This window comes from Serinus canaria, chromosome 10 (genome assembly GCF_022539315.1).
Source record: "Serinus canaria isolate serCan28SL12 chromosome 10, serCan2020, whole genome shotgun sequence".
Lineage (NCBI taxonomy): Eukaryota > Metazoa > Chordata > Aves > Passeriformes > Fringillidae > Serinus > Serinus canaria.
This window is the reverse complement of record NC_066324.1, coordinates 8,165,650-8,183,616: the sequence shown is the minus strand read 5'-3', so window position 1 is coordinate 8,183,616 and position 17,967 is coordinate 8,165,650. Positions and strand designations below refer to the sequence as shown.

Below are 17,967 nucleotides of genomic sequence, written 5' to 3'. Positions count from 1 at the left end.
GTTTGCAGAAAAGGACAATGAAGTCACTCCATCAGCATCTGTTTATCCAGCAGTAGCCAGGAGCGGATACACCAAACCATTCATGATCTACAAAGATGTTCACAGTTAAATTATATTTCCCCTTTTCTGTACTCTTGGCACTTGGCTAATTAATTAATCTGCTTGTTATTTTCCCACTAAGCTGTGGCAAACTGGAAGCAATTAACAGAGGGATCCATTTAGTATCAGGACAAGACACAGCAGGAGCACGCAGCTTGTTCTGTACCCGTTCGCCTCCAGCATCCTCCTTCCTGCAGCCCACATCCCTCAAGCCAAATACAGATTTTGGATTAAAGGACACAATGAAAATTCATCAGTTTATTTTACAAGAGCTGTAGAAAAGTGGCAATTCTCCCTCTTAACCTGGGAGAATTGGCCCTTCACTGCAGAACTCACTCTAAGGTTCCACTAGCAGAAAGACCAAGCTAAGCTTTGAATGGATGGAAGAAACCATAAATTTTTAGAGTGGTCCTTATTTCTACTGCCATGTGCTTGAATCCAGTGGCCTACCAACACAAGGCAGCTCCAGTCTAGCACCAAAAGACAGTCTTTGTTAAAAGGTGTGTTGTACAGCTGGGATAATACAAAATTTCCCATGCTGGCCGGGCTCCAAACTTCAACTGAGCAGCTTTTTCCGTGAGTAAGTCCTGCTAAGGCGACGCCTCCTGGAAATCATGATGTGGAATGGAGACAGCTCCTGGTTGGCAGTAATTTGGACAGCATCAGATTCCTCTTCTACAAAAACAGAAAGAATACGTGAAATCCACAGTTCACCAGAATTCACTGGTGATTCCAAGAAGCCAAATACCAAGTGGAAGTTGCACTTCCCATGTAGCTACTCTCTCTTCATTCTTCAGCAACTTTTATCTCCTTCCAAACTTCCCAGTTCATGCCAAGTTTCTTGTAAGTATATGAGACCAAGACACTGAACACAGCAGTGGCAGATACAGGTTTTCTGCCCAAAGCCCAACCCCCAGCACAGCATGGTTTTGTTCTTACTAGCTGGAGGCAAGCAGAGAGCACAGGCAGTGTGCTCGAGCCCAGCCTTTCCTCTCCTGTGCTTACCTTGAACGCGCTTCCTCTGAGCCGGCGGTGGGGACAGCAGTGGAGACTGGGTCAGGGCTCGAAGGCTGCTGGCACAAAGTCCACTCTTCAAGGGTGGGGTGGAGCCTGGAGAAGCACAGTGAGATGCTGCAGCAAAACTACTCAACAACTCAAATGTTGTCTCACCACAGCCTTTATGCTACCTCAAAACTGACATCAGTGTAAGTGATATTTTGAGTTTATCTGAAATAAACTCAAGGCTGTCACAGTGGTGTTTTAGCATTTTAGAAAGGTAAATGGCAGTCTGGAATCAGCTCTTAGCACATTTAATTTTTTTAGCTGGTTTAGCAGAAAATCACTTCACTTGTATTAAACACAGGTAATTCACGTTTCTTGGAAGAAAACTGTTACAACCATAATGATATAGAAATACACACACAAGGTCTATAGGTACAAAAAGTCTCTTACAGGACCATCTTAAGTCTATTATTTCATGTCCTGAATATGGATTAATGTTGCTTCAAGATTTGGCCTTTTTTCTGTGATAATGTTGAGTAAGACACTGCCTCTGTATACACATCTTTCCTTGCAAGAGAAAACACACCAAAGCTTTGTGCAATGACTACAGAACACCTGCCACAGCCCCCTGCAATTTCTACAATACCAGATTAAGTATTTGAAATTCTCAAGGCCTTGTTTACAGAACTAAACAGCCTGTTTCACCAGGGTTAGCTGAATTGTCCGTATCCACAGCAAAGGCAGAAAGGCAGCTTAAACCCATACACCTCCTGATACATTATTGCTAGCAAAGGAATAATTTCTGGTAGCACTTTCAAGTGGCCCACTGCCAGGGGCAGAGACAACTGGAGCAGCAATAAACACCAAGATCCACAGGACTAACACCACCAAGACCAAGCTTTATACTGAAGATTGTTGGCTCAATGGCTTCAGAGCTGAATGCTGGGCAGAAACAGGCAGTGTCATCAACACAAACCTGAACAAATCACCAGCTGGATGCAACAGGGATCCTCTCTCCTCAAGTTCTCAAACTTGCCTTTTAGTTCCTCCAGCTTTCTGCTCTTTCATATTTCTCTGATCTCTCTTCCATTGTTAATACTCCTCATATCCAGTCTGCCTCTCCACATAATTATCTTCCATGTCATCTACAAGTCACTCCCCTTTCACCTCACTCTCCCTTGGATAATTACATGGGAAACAACTGTGCTCTTGTTTTAGTCTAACCCCCATTTTTAACCACATCTGAATTTCAGTGGAGTGTCTTTCATGCCATTTAATTACCTGACATAAGGAAGACATCATCATCCCCTAGAAAACTGTGCTGCTCTAGTGTTTTGAGGGCACATGCTCCTGGTTTCTCAGGAAGCACGGAGTCTGTCCTTGATTTACTTCTGTTGCCCTCATCTGTGGAAAAGCCAGTGAGATCCAAGCTGCCCCTGTCAGGACATGATCTCTTGGCACTATGGTTCTCCTCCTTTTCTGGTGATAGGTAAGTAAAGACCCGCTTCCGAGATTTCAAGCCAAAGCTTCCCACGGCAGAGTTCTCATCAGCCTTCGGTTCAGAGTCACTAGGAGATGCCTGATCCTGGAGCCTGCAAATCCCTTCCAGTTCAAATTCCCCAAGAGTATTTGTCACATTGCTGCTGCAGTGTTCTGAGATCCTCATTGTTCTCTCTCTGCCTGCTGATGCCCGTGTCCGATCATCAGCACTCCTCTCGCTCAGACCACAGCTCACACTAGCAGTGCTGCCTGCTGCTCTCTTCCGCCGAGGCCAGTCATTGATGGCATCAGGAGTAGTTTTCCCCTTCTGCTTTGGAGAAGGTGTCTGGAGAACTGCTTCCAATGGGAACGGGGAGGTGACAGTAGAGGCACAGCTTGTTGGGGTGTATGACTGGCATATGTAGGTTTGTCCTGCACCTTTCCCAGGTGTACTATGGAAAGAACGGCAGCAGGATGGAGAAACACAGGCAGCTGCTAGTTTTCCTGGGTGCTTGCTGCACCAGGTCATAGCAAAATCACTGAAGGGGCTTTCTCCTCCCCTGGCTTTGCTGGCACTTGCTTCGGGCTGAACTTCCAAGGATGAGCAAGAGCCAATTTTCTTAATGCGAAGCTTGGGCAGGCCTGAAGCCTGCATTTCAATTTCCACCTCGTAGGTCGGTGGGCTGGCAGAAGGAAGTTTGCCATGACTTTCAGGAGTCGAGAACTTGGCTGTGAGCTGAGGCTCCCCCATGCGCGCCGCAGCCTCCCGCTGCCTCCTGTCTGCAGTGCAGCGTAAGGAATAGGCAGGAGGAGACTTCTGCACAGGAGGGGAAGCATTCAGGGCAAATCTGGAGCGTCTCTTGAGACTTGGAGCCTTCACTCCTATACATTCTTCCCTCAGCACAGCTCTTGCTTCCAAGTCATCACTAACTGTTTGCAAATCGCTTAGGAAGGACTCACAGGTGTTTGCACTGCAGTTCTCCCCCTTAACTGATGGCTCACAGTCTCTCTCAGCATTCTGTGCATGATCCTGCCCTCCAGCAAAAGGTTTTGCAGACAAATGGTTTTCCAAGTTTTCCAAGTCCTCCCTTGAAGGAGACTTTTGAGACACTCTATCCATCTGTTTATTTTTCTCCAATACAGAAGTATTTTCAGTAACTTGGGACTGATGAAGCTGAAGGTTTTCCACAGAACAGTTACCACCACTACTATGACGACTGTCCTCATTTTCTCCAAGTGTTGCACATGTGAGGCTCTCTCCTCTAGAACCTGGTTCACATTTGGCCTGCTTGGGTGTGTGAAGCAGGGACCTCAGTGAGGTACCAGTAATACCTGGAGTCTTTTGAGAAGATGGTTTAGATGCACCAGGTTCCCAGCCAGACTCCCCAGGCTGCGTGTGGGAAGTAGAGCAGCTTGTCACAGTGTTTGTGGAACCTTCATGGAGTGGAGAACTGCAGAGAGGCTCTGGCCTCGTAGCAAGTTGAGGTATATCTGTACTCAGTGAGCTAGTACATAACTTTGAACCTGGATCTTCAAGTTTCCTGGGTGTCCTTTCAGGTGCTTGAGATAACTGATCTGACTGCACCTGAATTTCCGTTGTGAGGATTTGCCTCCGAGCACTAACTGGAGATGCTAATTTTGAGAGGTATCTCAAGGAACGTCTTGGAGTCCGAAGACTTTCTTGGGTGGCAGAGGGGGGAGAAGAAGCAGTTGGATTTGAATCTCTTGGAGGTAATACAGAGGCTGTGAACCCTTCACGTTTTGGTGTTTGCCAGCCAGGCTCTTTGCAAGGAGGGGAAAGTATTAGAGCTGCACAGCAGTCCTCAACAGTTACTTGCAGTGAGTGAACCCTCTTGCTGTTAGTTAGCGCAGACGGAGACTTGACCCTTTGTGCAGGATGAGAAAAGTACTTTCCCAAACATTTAGCTACAGTCTGCTTAGCTGCTGGACTTCTGCCAGGTGTCTTCTCCAGCTTCTGAGGTGTCCTATGGACAAGGCGAGGTGATCTCCTTGGGAGCTTACTGGCAGAATTCAGTGGCTTCTGGGTAAATTTATGAGGTGTTCTTCTAGGAGTCTGCAGGGGAAAAATAAAATATTAAAGAATCATGCTTGTTCTACTCCAGGAGTATTATCTATCTCATTATCTATCCATATTCATATTTACTTCCCAAGATCTGAAACATAAAAAGCCCACTGGATGAGACTTAATGAACACTAAATTTAAGATGCTGATGAATGGAGGAGAAAACAAGGATGGGAAGAAAGAGAAAGAGAGGTAGGTAACTGTTTCTACCTGACATGAGGTGAGCTCCTCTAAGTGTAAGGAATCTTTTCTTGTTCTCCTCCTTCCAGGTGAATGCTTCCCTGCTGGACTACCCATGTCAATGACTGCACCAAAGAAAAACCTCTTGGGACTCTGGATGGGGGGGCTCTCTGAATGGTGGTTAAGGCCTATAAAATGGAACAGTACAATTTAACTAACACAAAGTAACGTGCCACAATTGTCTGAGTCACGTCAGATGTGTGGAAAGCAGTATAAAAAGCTCATATCCCTGACATGTTCTTTTCCAACCAAGAGTTAAAGCTTCACCAGAATTATTGTTATTTCCCATTGTGAAATTAATACCCATCTTTAGAAAGAGTGCTCCAATGGTAAAAAAAGGTATAAAATACCTCAGCCTCTTATTCTATTTATAGCTTGTAGCTTTAGATAGTTCTGGTTCATGACTAAGGATTCTAATAAGTAGAATATAAAGAACTAAGTGTCACCATTTTTAGCTGATAATCCTACTGAGAAAGCCTGCAAAGAAGATCCCATCAGTCATTGCTTTATGCTGCCACAGAGTAAGCTATAGGATTTCTGTCCCATATTTTACAAGGATTTCACTGCTTTTAAGGAGTGCAGACTGACAAATCAGTATTCTGTTAAATGGGCCTGACTGGTTTGTTAAGTTGGCAGTGAATTCATCATGGAAATAGATGCCTTACCATCCTCAAAATTCAGATTACCAATTAAAAAATAATTACTGAGGATGTATTTCTGTCTACGGAAGATATTACATGACAGCTCTTAGCTTCTTACAGTCTCTTGTAGAGCCAAATCAAATCAAACTCAGAGCTATCCATGTCAGCTTTTCAGATCAGCAGTATCAGTCTGCTCAATTCCCACTCAGTACCTTCTGCATCCTGCAGTTTACAGCTCTCCTCTTCTTGTCCCTGGTGGAGGTGCTGTGAATTTTTTGAGCTGGGCTGTGTAGTGGAATAGAAAACACCAGAGCAGGTCCTATTCAAAGACAGCTGTTTGATGCGTGGGCTTCTTCTCAAACCTGCTTCTGAAAAGGCAAGGACATTGCAGACTGAGCCTTCTTTCCCCCTCAGCAATGGGCACATCATCAGGAACAGTTCACAACTGCAAGGAACATACTCTCAGAAGAAACTTCTCTACAGAGAACCTGTCTCACCCAGGAAGGCAGCAGGTGAAGCAAATGTTCAGTTTCCTTGAGGATTTTGGAATATTTATGCATACAAATCTCCTAAAGCATGATGCTCCTCCTCTAACTCATGATTACTCTCATTCCCCTTTAGCAATTATACGGAAAGGAATGCTAGAAAAACCATGTTCAATGCAAGTTACAACCAAGCTAAAAGATGGGTTAATGCTCTTCTCTTTTTGCTAGCAATTTCCTTTTCCTGCTTGCCCAGACATGCTGTTTTTTTCTTCCCTTCTGGGGAAAAGGAACAGCAGTAGCCAACATAAGAGACACTCCCCAGAGCCAGGTGGCTGTCTGTTACAGCAGAAATCAGAGCAGGGTCACAGCACAACATGGTGAAGTTACATTAAAAATAAGCATGTGCTGGTTTGACAGTAATTATAGCAGCTCAGAATCTTGTTCACCCTTCAAGTCCTTCACGTTTTTTCATTTAAAAGACTACCTACCTCTCGTTCTTAACTTAGACTGTACAGAACTGTTAAAGCAATGAGCAGCAAGTGGCTCTGTCAGAACAGAACAGTACAGTACAACACTTTTGGACTGACTTCTAATGAATTAGCCAAATCAAAGCACACTCATCTTACAAGCTACGATACAGCCAAACCACCTTTAATGAAAAAATCAGTGCTCACCATATATGGCCTTCTCTGGAGATTCTTCTACAACACCAGTGTCACAACCTGGATCAGAAGACCTTGAGAAACAACAGACATTTTGGGCTTAGCATACTGAGCACATTTACAGGAACAGAACTTGCCACAGAGACTGAGAAGCAGTGCTCTATTCTACACCAATATATTGCTTTGTGGGCTACTCCAAGTGAGTGACCAGTAAGCACTTTGCCTCCTACTGACATGCAATTAAGTACTGGTAGCTCCCTAGATGTACAGGTAACAGTTCTACATGAAAGAAAATGCTACAATTCAGCCTGGAGCCCACAGCAGGAGCCTTTTCTTCATAAGCCCTTGAATCAGCAACTGAACCTAAATGGACCTTAGCTGCAGGAATGAAAGCAGCCTGACTTACATGATGAAGCAAGCAGTATTTCCCCCCACTTAAGCAATGGCATTTAGCCTCCACTGGTTCTCTTACTGCCTTAAGTGAAGATCACCTTTGACTGCAATGATACCTGGTAATTCTGCCCATAGCCATTAATTAGGCAGCCAATAGTTACTGAAGAAATTCAGAAAGAACTCACCGGCCTTTGATCTGCTTGTGTAGGAGTCTCCTGGACACCTGTTTGTGCAGTGGTGTTTCTGCAACTCTCTTGGTCAATAACTTGCGATGATCTAAAAATCATGTAAGAGCTGTAACATCACACCATTATAAAGCACTTGAAAAATATAAATAAATACAGTTTTGTACAGGCTTCAGCTTAAGAATGACAATAGTTATTCTTAAGTCAATACAGAACTACTGTGCTGTCTGCCAGCACTCACAAGCTATCATTATTTCAGTCCAGTGTCTACACCTCCTCCCACTCCCTCAGTATTGTACCATGACAGACATAGTTAACCTACTGAGATAACTTTCATTATTCATCTTTATTTCACAGATCCTTTTTTAACCAAGCATTTTTAATTTTCTTTACAAGATGTAAAGAGTTTAGTAAAAACAGGTTTGTTTTAACATCATCCATTATTCACCCTCCAAACACCACAGCAATGACCTCTTTTTATCCTTTATTAAAAACAGATCATAATTGTTTCATAGAATTGAGAATGCAAAAATAGGAATTTTAGCAAAAGCTCTTCCACAACAATCCTACATGTGCAAGTCATATCCTACCTTTGTTGCCCTCATTGGTGCATTTGTATTTTAGGCCCTCCACAGCTGATACTGAGTGGCTTCTAAGCATCTTTTTCAGCGACCTTTTTGATGGTGAAAGTATCTCTTCATTGAAGAGATTCCTCCTTACCTTTGTAACCTCTGTGAGACAATAAAAGCAAGAAAATATCAGATTACAAGGAAAAGCAGAAGGGAAAAAAAAGAAAGGAAAAAAATACAAAGGTAATTTCGTCAGGTGACATGGGATAGAACAATATACCAGCATGGAAAGACAACCTTTTAGAAGCTAAAATGCTTTGAAAAGTTGTTTTTGCTGCTACTGGAATATGTCCTCCTCTAAATCCATTCCAGCCTTCTCTTCTGAATTTGTTATTATTTGCATTATTCCAGCAATAAACTACAAGCAGATGCCATAGCAGAAAAAGCAGACAGTCAGAGTCCCATGTGGAACATTAGGTGCACTACAAAATCTCAACCAAAGCACATCTTGGTTCAGAGGACACATGAGATTTATTTTTAAGAAGTATTTGTGGTGATATATCCTATTTTCAGATATAGTCTTTCTTGTCCCCATTTTCTTTTCAGGACAGAGAAGTTGGAAATAATTTCAAGAGTCAAGGTTTTCTTTTGAGGACATGAAATTTAAGTTTTCTGTGTATGAGTACACAGAATACCACATATTTTTTTCCCCTCAAAGTTTCTGCACAGCTCAGCAAAACTTCCTTCAGATTTCCAGCATGCCTCAGCATAATTTCATCATGGCTCAGTAAAATTTACAGGGACAACATGTGCTGAAGATGCACCTTTCCATGAACAAGCCAGAAGTCAATATACCTTGCACTGCCTCTTTCTGCAGCAAAGGCATCTGCTGGGACTTCTCAGTGGCAAGGTAAGAATGCGAGTTCTCCTGAAACAAATGAGAAATCAGCCTCAGCAGCAGTGCAATATATTATGTTTAAGAATGAATATTAACTACAAGCTCTAAACCACACATTATTTCAAATTTTCCTTCAGAACAATTTGATCTCTGTACAGCTGATACAGGGCACTTACTAAGGGAATACAGAGCAAGAGTTTTTGCAGTCAAGCATCTCAACTCACAGACAATCCTTTTGGAAGAGCTTTACCTTTCTGATGGGGTTCTTGGCTACCTTGGGAATCTCAATTTGACGAAAGTTCTGTGGTGCTTCTGTCATGCTCCTGTGTCTGGCTAACACATTATTCCTTCAGAAAACACAAAAAAATTAAGTTAAAATAGGATCAAAAGCAGAGTTATCAACCTACTGACAATTTAATTTAGGTGTGACTCAAGAGATAGGAAGTGTTTACCCAAATTCAATTTGCAAATTACATTGATACCTCACTTACTACAACACTGGGATATGATTTGCAATATAAAAAGCTATTCCTAAGGCTGGTATTGGAATTCATTCACAATATTCTGATAGGAACACAGAACCCCAGTGATATGAACACAGAGATCTCCAGTAAATCAGTTTTATCTTTAACAATATAGGTCAGCTACTGCACAGCATAGCATGCTTTTCCTCTCATGGAAGATGCTCCTGAAATCTACTTTTGCATAAGATACAAATACAGAATCAAGAACTGTATTTTTTATAGTCAACAAAGAGCTGCCTCCTGTTTGGAGTTACTACCTTCTCTTTTTGGCAGATCTGGTGCGCAGCTCCTCCAGCTGATCGCTCTCAGTGCAAACAGCACTGGGAGTTAAGACAGATGATAAAGAGGGAGGAAGGCCTGGAGATTTGCTATCCAGAGTCATGGAGTCATCACTGAAGAAGTCTGAAGGCAGAACAGATGCCAGCTTCGGAGGTATTTGTGTACCCAGACCATAATAAATATCTCCGAGGGTTTTCGGTATAGAATTCATATACCTGGAATACCGGAGAGAACATACATGAAATACACCCCTCCTTGAAACTTTGATATTTCAAACCCAAGGTGTGAACTAAATCCTTGTCCTTACATACCCATTTAAAAACAACAAACTGGGTTATCAACTGGAATATCAACTGGGTTTTTTTAATTCGTTTATTTGCTTATCAGCTACTTTTTCTTTAACCAAAATATAAGCATAATAAAGAGCACACGTCTAAATTTCTGAGAATTACAAAGATGCAGTAAATCAAAGCTGTTGATTGCTCTCTACTCACAGATAACATCTGACCCAAACCATAGTCCCCAGCAATACATAAGCCAGGCCAAATAACTTACACTTCTAATATTTCCTCCAGAAACTTTGTAAGATAGGCTGGGTCTTCAGTCAGACATAAGATGCGCAGCATATCTGTCACCTGGAAGAGAAGGTCAGGTGGCAAAATAGATTAAGGTGTGCCAGCTGCAGCACCAGATATTTTAGTAAGGAATGTGAAGTGTTAGTGTAAAATCAAAGAAAAAGCAGGTTCCAGGTACACATTTCTAGTGCCATGCAGAAACACAACCTGGTTTATACTTGCCTCTTCTAACAGTTGCTCCATTTCCTCAGCATTACTTTGCAGTGAAGGGCACTGGAGGCACAACTCAAGGCGCAAAAATACCTGCAGTCGGCACCTAAGGAAACAAGCAATTATCCACCACCTCTTTTTCTACTGCAAACAGCAGATTTACTGCAAAAGGTGTGCTCAAAAAAGCAATGGGATGGGAAGTGTTCCTTTTGACAGCAATATTTAGTTAGCATTTCATTTGGGTGGCAAGAAAGATACCTCACTCCAGATATTGGCTGCAGTGCTTATCACACAGCACGGGTATATTTGCATTTAATGAAATGGTTTTACTGCAACCAGAGATTACCCTTGAAATATTTGTCCCATGTAAATACTTTTCCAGTTGTAGAAAAAAGCCACCATTAAAAACTGCTAACCAACTCCACAGTATCTCAGAAGCTGAAGTAAATACAGTGTCTCATACTCTCTGACTTTGGTCTCCTTCTGTGAGCCATGCTGTGGTCTGAGCATTTTGCTGGTCTTCAGGAGATGGTTTCTGACTCTTCCCACACAGGCCACCTGCAGACACATAATGACAGCAAGAACTTCAAAACTGTTCCCTATCTGCAGAGCAGGTTCCTTTCTCATCCCCCAGTTACCACCCCAACCTATTCTTTTGGAAGTACAATTTTTTCCTTTTATTTCAAGGAAATTAATTACTTTTTCCTTTCAGTAACAGAGTTATGAAATAAAACAACTTAGAGCTTGAAATCACAGAGGTCTCTTGCTCACAGCTCTAGGCCTTCTTCACTCTGGATCCACTTTGCTGTTGTCTTTCACAGTGGTTTTTTTTAAATTAATCACAGGTTTACCAGTTTTGGTTTCAGATTATTGTAAGGCTATTAATAGCGCTAAAGATTGTAAGAAATACCTTGAACAATTTCTCTTTCCTGACAAAGCCAGGCCTAGATTTGCCACGTAATGCAAAAACAAAAGATGCATGTTCTTCTTTAAAATAGAGTTTGCAAGAATGTATTTTTTAAAATACTGTATTTGAAACCAGAATTTGTAAGGAGGTCAATGTGAAGAAAAGACATCTTGCAACATTTAGCAAAGTTCTAAACTGATAACTGAACTGGATTTTCCAACATTTTTTACAAACATCCAGTTTTTCACTGTTATGTCCTCACAGACAGAAGCAGTCAATGACCATGGTGGACCTCCACATAAAACCTCATAAAACCTCAGAGAATATGAAGGAAAGGTAGCCCAAAATAGTAAAAATTCTAACTTCCAGATCAGTTACAACCCTGCCCACATGCTCTCACCTACCTCTTTCTCTTTAGCATCTTGTATTTTCAAGAACCTTTTAATGGCCATGATCATATTCTGGGCACACACAGATGAGGGAATTCCCTCAGCAACAGCCTTCTGGTAGCTTGCAGCCAAGTGGGACTGCAGCTCCTCCTCTGTTTGGAAGTCTGCAACGAAATGGTCTCCATTAACTAAATGCATGTTCACCACACCTTCCTGATAAAATACTCACCCAGATGAAGCAGGGAACAGCAGAGTTAATAATAAATATTTCCTCCAGCAATGATGCATCCACACCACATTAACAGAGGCTGTCCCAGGTTCAGGCCCATGACATATTATAAGCTAAATCAGTCCTATAATCAACCAAGTTTGCTTAAGATCAGCAAACTTTCAGGCTACTGAAGCAGTTAAAAAATGCCCTTTATTTCTGCCTAATTAATAAATAGGACTACATTTCCAGTTATACCTTGATGAGTGCTTCCCTCTATTTCTTTTGGTTAAAAAAACTTAAAAGGTAAATCCCTGTTGTTTTTTTCAGATGAATACAAGGCAAGAAACTAACCCCAGAAACAGCTGTAACACCAATTTGTAAAGAATCAGAAACTAAATGGCAGAAGGGTGGGGAAAATGTCTACTCTTTGCCATGCTGAAGATACAGAAACTCAAACACTGATCTGCTCCTTGGTACTGAATATTCCATTATTACCCTTTGCTCTCCCTTCCATAAAAATCCTCTACGACTCCTGTATCAGGATATCAAGAGTTCATATGTGATGTATCAAGACAGAAAGGTAAAAGGACTTAACACACACCAATTGATATTTTAAGTGCTTTTGCCTTTCCTTCCACCTTTTCATCCAATCTTTTTGCTGAAAGCTTCTGTGGAACCTTCTCATTCACTGCTGGTGGCACAGCATCAGGTTGAAACTTCTGAGCTTTTACATTCAGTCTTGCTACATTGAGCATCTGCAGGGATCTGGGCATAGTCTTCATCTTCTGCCTGACTGGAGTTCGGGGAACCCCACCTGTAATGCCACAACAGAGAGTTTTACCAACAGGCACACTGGGGCAGGAACTCCATCCAAGACAGAGAACAACACTGAATTCTGGATTACTGTGACCTTAGTAATCCTGAATCTCCTCCTAGAGGAAAACATAGCCCATGGTATTTCCTTGTGAAATCAACATATAGGCAGTGTAGCAGGCAGCTACTTCTCCAAACAAAAAGCCAGGTGCATATTGCTCTGCATAAGAACTTACACAGGTTTAATCAGAAGTTATATACATAGGCAGCAATCCTATGTAACAGAAATAGAAACAGCTGACAGCAGGACTTGCAGATACATAAAGCTAAGGTAAAGTCAGATGTAGTTAGTGCAGAGAAATGAAATGATTAAACTCTTCTAGAAAAAAGTATTTTATTTCTCTAATTAGAACAAAATTGAGAGGTTGCAGTATTTACTAGTAGTTGGAGCAGTCCCTGTTTCAACAGCTAATTAAACTGCAGAGCTCTGCATGCTGCTTTAAACAGATTTGTCACTCACTGCACAGCCCAGAATTACAATAATTTGGGTTCTACTACAGGACTAACCTAATACTAATAATCAAATGAGACTGTCCCTAGATAAAAAAAAATATCTATACCATGGTACTACTTAAGAGTACAGATCTCTGGAGTTCATGCATCATCTTTTATTGACAATACACACATGTAACCCCAAACTATACATACGTCTTTTTTTGTTATTTCCTGGTCCAGCTGCAGCAGAGGTTTCACTGAATTTTCTCTGGTACAGCTCAGACAGACTTTCTGAGAGCTCCACATCAGACTGGTCTGCACCATCCTTCCTGTTAGCACAAGGAACCTGCAGGAGCCTGTATAAAAGAACAATACAGTTATCAAAAGAAGGTGGGAGTAGGAAGCATATCCCTTCCTTCCTGTGAACAGAAACAAGGTAGATTCCAGTCTGCAGCAATATAGTGCAAGTAGCACACACTAGTGACTCTTCCAGCACCCGTTCCCCAACACACTTAGGAGATGCAGAAAACCCAAACCCTCAAAATGCTGGAAACAAGCACTACATTAATGTACAAAGGATCTGGCACTGATCTGTATCACAAAACTAAATGAGCAGCTTTGTGCTTTCTAAATTTCCCTGCATTAGGCTCTTTTGTTTCACTCAGCAAGCTCTTTGAAGAAAGCAAGTTCATTCCAAATAAACACCAACTGTGAGAACATAACCACATCTTCAGTATCTTGCACTGGATCTTACCATCCCATAAAAGCTAAAATTTGTCATTTCCCAAGTAGCTTAAGGTCATTTTAAGTGACCTTTATAACTCCTGAAACTACCCAAATTTTAATCCATGCAAACTGATACCCAAACATCTAGTTCCCAGTTTCTTTTGTCTATATACCCCACGAAGAGATAAGCCACCAGTAAACTGAGTACAGAAATAAAAGCAGTAGAATTCTAGAACTCTAAGCAATGCTACAGCCATACTCCCTTAATAGGAAGCAGAAATCCTTGATTATTGCTCAGAGACATTCAGAAAAATACCTGAATGACTCCATCAGATCTGAGCTTGCTCCACAAGCATTGGATGCAGGATACCACGCTTCCAGCACTGAAGGATGCCAGCCCCCTGTATGGGACAGCTCCCGTTGGACCCACTCTGGCACTGGAGCTTCTTCTCCTGTACAGACACACACATACTCAAAAATAAGAAAAGCTGAACTAAGTGGCAGAAGCTTCACAGAAGCTCAAAGACAGAGGTTCACAAACCTTTGATCCTCGAGACAATTTCACAGCCAGTACATCGGAAGATGTACTCTATGATATCAGAAGATCCACTCTAACAGAAAACACTCATGTAAAAGCAGCCTCCTTGCTGCAGTCCCACCCAAAGGCTTTACTGGCCAGGGATGGCCCAAGTGACACATTTTAGGAAGCCTCCTTCTAAAAGCATGTCCTCAGGCACATGTAGCTGTGCTTTATCTGCAAGCTAATGGAAACTAACACTCTCAATAAAACAGAAAGCTACACCCATACAGATTTCTTTCTGCATCACATCACAAGGCCTTAGCTGCAGATGACACAATGAACAAGTCCTAGAAATTAGACTCCTCAAGGAGAAAATCATTAACTTTAGGTTTTTTCTACTGCAGATCTGGAGATTATCAAAAGATGGCGAGTTTTGCCTTTCCTGATACCTACCCAGACTGGCCAGAGAATCTTCCACTGACATGTCAATTTCACTCAACACACTATTCACAATCTCTGGCAGGTGAGTAGCAGAGTCTTGGGAAGAGTCTTCCACTACAGCTCCTTCAAGGCCGCATCCCTGAATTTCAGCAGTCTTCTCAGGACCAAGCACAGTCAGAACTGCAATATCCCCAGAAAGAGGTGACAGAACAGCAGTGCAGGGGCACCAAGTCTTAGACAGAGATACTTCAGCAATCTGCATTTTAAAAGAATAAAAAAGGGAAAAAGAGAAGAGTTTACATTATCAAGAAATACAGAGACCTAAGGAGCACAGATACTTTACAAGCAGGTTACAGAGGTACATATCAAAAAAAATGTTCTGAATTCATCTTCAAATAAGCAGTTTGCAGTACAGTGTCTATTACTGTCTTCACAACATGGTACTGCCACCCCTTCTGTCACAGTTCATTTCAGAACAGGTATCAGTTTGAGGCAAAGAGGAAGATTTACCACATGCAGTCCTTCAGCCACCAGACTCCTCAGCAGCTGACGAAACAGAGACCTGCTACATTCTCCCTGCTCAGCCTGTGAGCTCTGCAGTATCCAGCTCTCTGTGAGGAAGTGGCCAGCCTGTGCCAAGCTCCAGTCTGTCAAGGTTCCTTTCACAACAATGCTGACTGGACACTGCAGCTGTCTTTGGCTCATGGCAAGAGGTTCCAGGATCACGGCACAGCTTTCCTGCTTCTTCCCTCCTGGGCAAGGACAGGACAAAGAAAAAGTCTGAAAGCAACCCTTTTCCATCAAGGTGAAGAGACAACTTCAATGGCAAAAAAGTGAGTTCCAAGACTAAACAGGGAATATACTCTGCAGTAAGTGTGTTGCAGGACTGACCTCCTCCCCATGCTCCCAAGGAGCTGAGTGCATGGAAGCACTACAAAAGAAAGACCCCATGCATCCTGCATGCTGCTTTACAGCTGATCTGTTTTCTTTAGAAGTGGTTTTTAATCTGTGTTCTTATTTTAGCTAAATCAAATAATTGTATGAGAAAAGGGAGTACACCTCTAAAAGGTGGGACCAGCAAGGAGCTTTTCATCCAAACATCTAGGAGCATGGCAAACTGAAGAGGCTAAATTAGAAACATGGGCCAGAAGTAGAGCAGAAGTAGAGCATAAGCAGAACTTTAAAAGAAAAACACTTGGGCTTTGAAATATTGGAAGTTACTTCTACACACATTATTCACAAGGGAAGCTTATCAAGGACCCTGCACAAGAGATCAGTTACTACCATGCACATCTATATTTTTCTTTGCTTTTAATTACCAGGCATGCTGAGAAACAATGTTCCTTCTTGCTGAGGAAACACTGATCTATACAGGGATGGCCTGGAGAACAAACAGTTCAAAGTCCCATCCAGGGGCAGAAGCCTGGCCCAAGGCACAGCCTGTGGCTCCTGGAACCTGGAGTCTCCGAGGAAGCCAGAAGCAGCATCTGCCCTGGGGTGACTCAAACAGTGCACCAAGGTTTCAGCTGGCAAAATGGTGCCTCCCATCTGATGAATCACTTCACACATTGTCCAGTAGCCACCATGATCCGGGCATTCGATCAGCTGAAAAAAAAGTAACAGAGAGGTCTCAAGTTAAGGTTGGCAGTGAGAGAGCTTTCATGCAAACAAATAGATTGCACTTTTTCAGAAAAGCTGGCATATGAAACATATCCACAGCATCTAAACATGGCGCCTTCTGAGGGTTTTTATGGACTTTATCAGCCTTCACAGGAACCTAACAAAATAAATATTTTTCCCAGTGAATTGAAAGCTAGCAATATTTTCGAGCCAGTTTTTTTTTTAAATCTGGTATCTACACACCTGAACTATCAAGCTGCTTATCTGCAATTCTGAACAGCTGTAACATCCCTCTAAGTCAAAGCACAAGACATCCTATCAATAAACACTGTACAGCTACTCCACTGCAGATGTATCTCAGTCTCCATGTGGACGACTCCACTCCAGATTTCAGTTCCTTGCTGAAGATTATGTGGCAGTAAGTGAACCTTGGCCTGGTTCCCTACCACCCAAAGATTACTCATGCCAGAAAGCAGTGTGGCAGATGTCCCGCTAGTGCTCACAGCTGAAAGCTGTACCGTGTGGCCCCGTTACCTGAGCCCAGTCGGCAGTGTCCACCCAGAACAGGCTGATTTTCTGTTCCACGAGCAACTCCTGCACACTTTTGGGCAGGAGTTTCTCCGCTAGCTCCTGCGCCGAGGGCGGCTCTCCAGGGGAAGAGGGGGCGTCGTTCCCCGACACGAACTGCCGGAGCTCCCTCCGCGAGTGCGGGCAGGGCGAGAACAGGAACACGGCATTCACGAAACCCTCGGGAGGCGCCTCCGGGGGCTCTCTGGCGGCCAGCCCCGTCCTGCGGCTCCTGCGGGGCGGCTTGGCCGGGGACGCGATCTCCGGCCGGTCCCACTGGAAGTCGAGCAGCGTCTCCTTGAGCCCGCTGTGCGTGAGGGCAGCGCGGGGCGCGGGGCCGGGCAGGGCGGCGGGTGCCCGTGCCCCGAGCCGCTCCGCCAGCTCCTCCTCGAACCGCTCCCAGGCGCGGGGCCCGGGCGGGCGGAACCCACCGCCCCGCGAGGCGCCGCCGCGGCCGCCGAGCGAGTCGAAGAAGCGGAAGGCCCAGCGGAGGCGGGAGAGGCCGAAGCGGCAGCCCAAGAGGGTGAGCAGGCGGAGGGCGCCGCGCTGGAGGCGCTCGCGGCGCGCGGGGCCGGCGGTGTCCAGCAGGAACACCGCGCTGTGCGAGCACGACATGGCGCGGACCCGTCACGCCGCCACCGCCGCCATCGCCCGCCGGTACGGCCGCTCGCGCCCTCGCCTAGCGCGGACCCCCATTGGCTGCCGCCGAGCGGCCGCCACGCCCACTCCCCGCGCCTCCCTTTCCCATTGGCGGAGAACGGCGAGCGGGAGGGCGAAGCGGTGGGGCGGTGAGAGGGCTGCTCGCTGCTGATTGGCCAGCCGCCCGCAGAGCGCTGCCTTACCATTGGCGAAGAACAGTGACGGAAGGGGCCCTGCGGGCAGACCGAGCCGATTGGGCGCCGCCACCGTTTTAAAATTTAAAGCCGGCGGGGCGCGCGCGGCGGTGACGTCACT

General features: G+C 44.0%; 1 protein-coding gene across 1 annotated transcript; it reads right to left on the bottom strand.

Annotated features, from left to right (window-relative positions):
• Positions 1-342: 342 nt before the first annotated feature.
• Positions 343-17,660, bottom strand: TICRR (TOPBP1 interacting checkpoint and replication regulator). The gene is made up of 22 exons (XM_030228557.2): positions 16,981-17,660; positions 16,146-16,431; positions 15,337-15,578; positions 14,839-15,082; positions 14,182-14,317; positions 13,353-13,495; positions 12,433-12,645; positions 11,636-11,784; positions 10,788-10,882; positions 10,337-10,430; positions 10,095-10,174; positions 9,518-9,754; positions 8,987-9,083; positions 8,694-8,766; positions 7,860-8,000; positions 7,270-7,360; positions 6,704-6,765; positions 5,757-5,912; positions 4,874-5,031; positions 2,383-4,654; positions 1,105-1,209; positions 343-774 (listed from the first exon to the last, which is right to left on the bottom strand). Exons 1-22 carry the CDS (start codon positions 17,626-17,628, stop codon positions 656-658), a joined length of 5,841 nt encoding a protein of 1,946 aa, XP_030084417.2. The 5' UTR covers positions 17,629-17,660; the 3' UTR covers positions 343-655.
• Between the last annotated feature and the right edge of the window lie 307 nt (positions 17,661-17,967).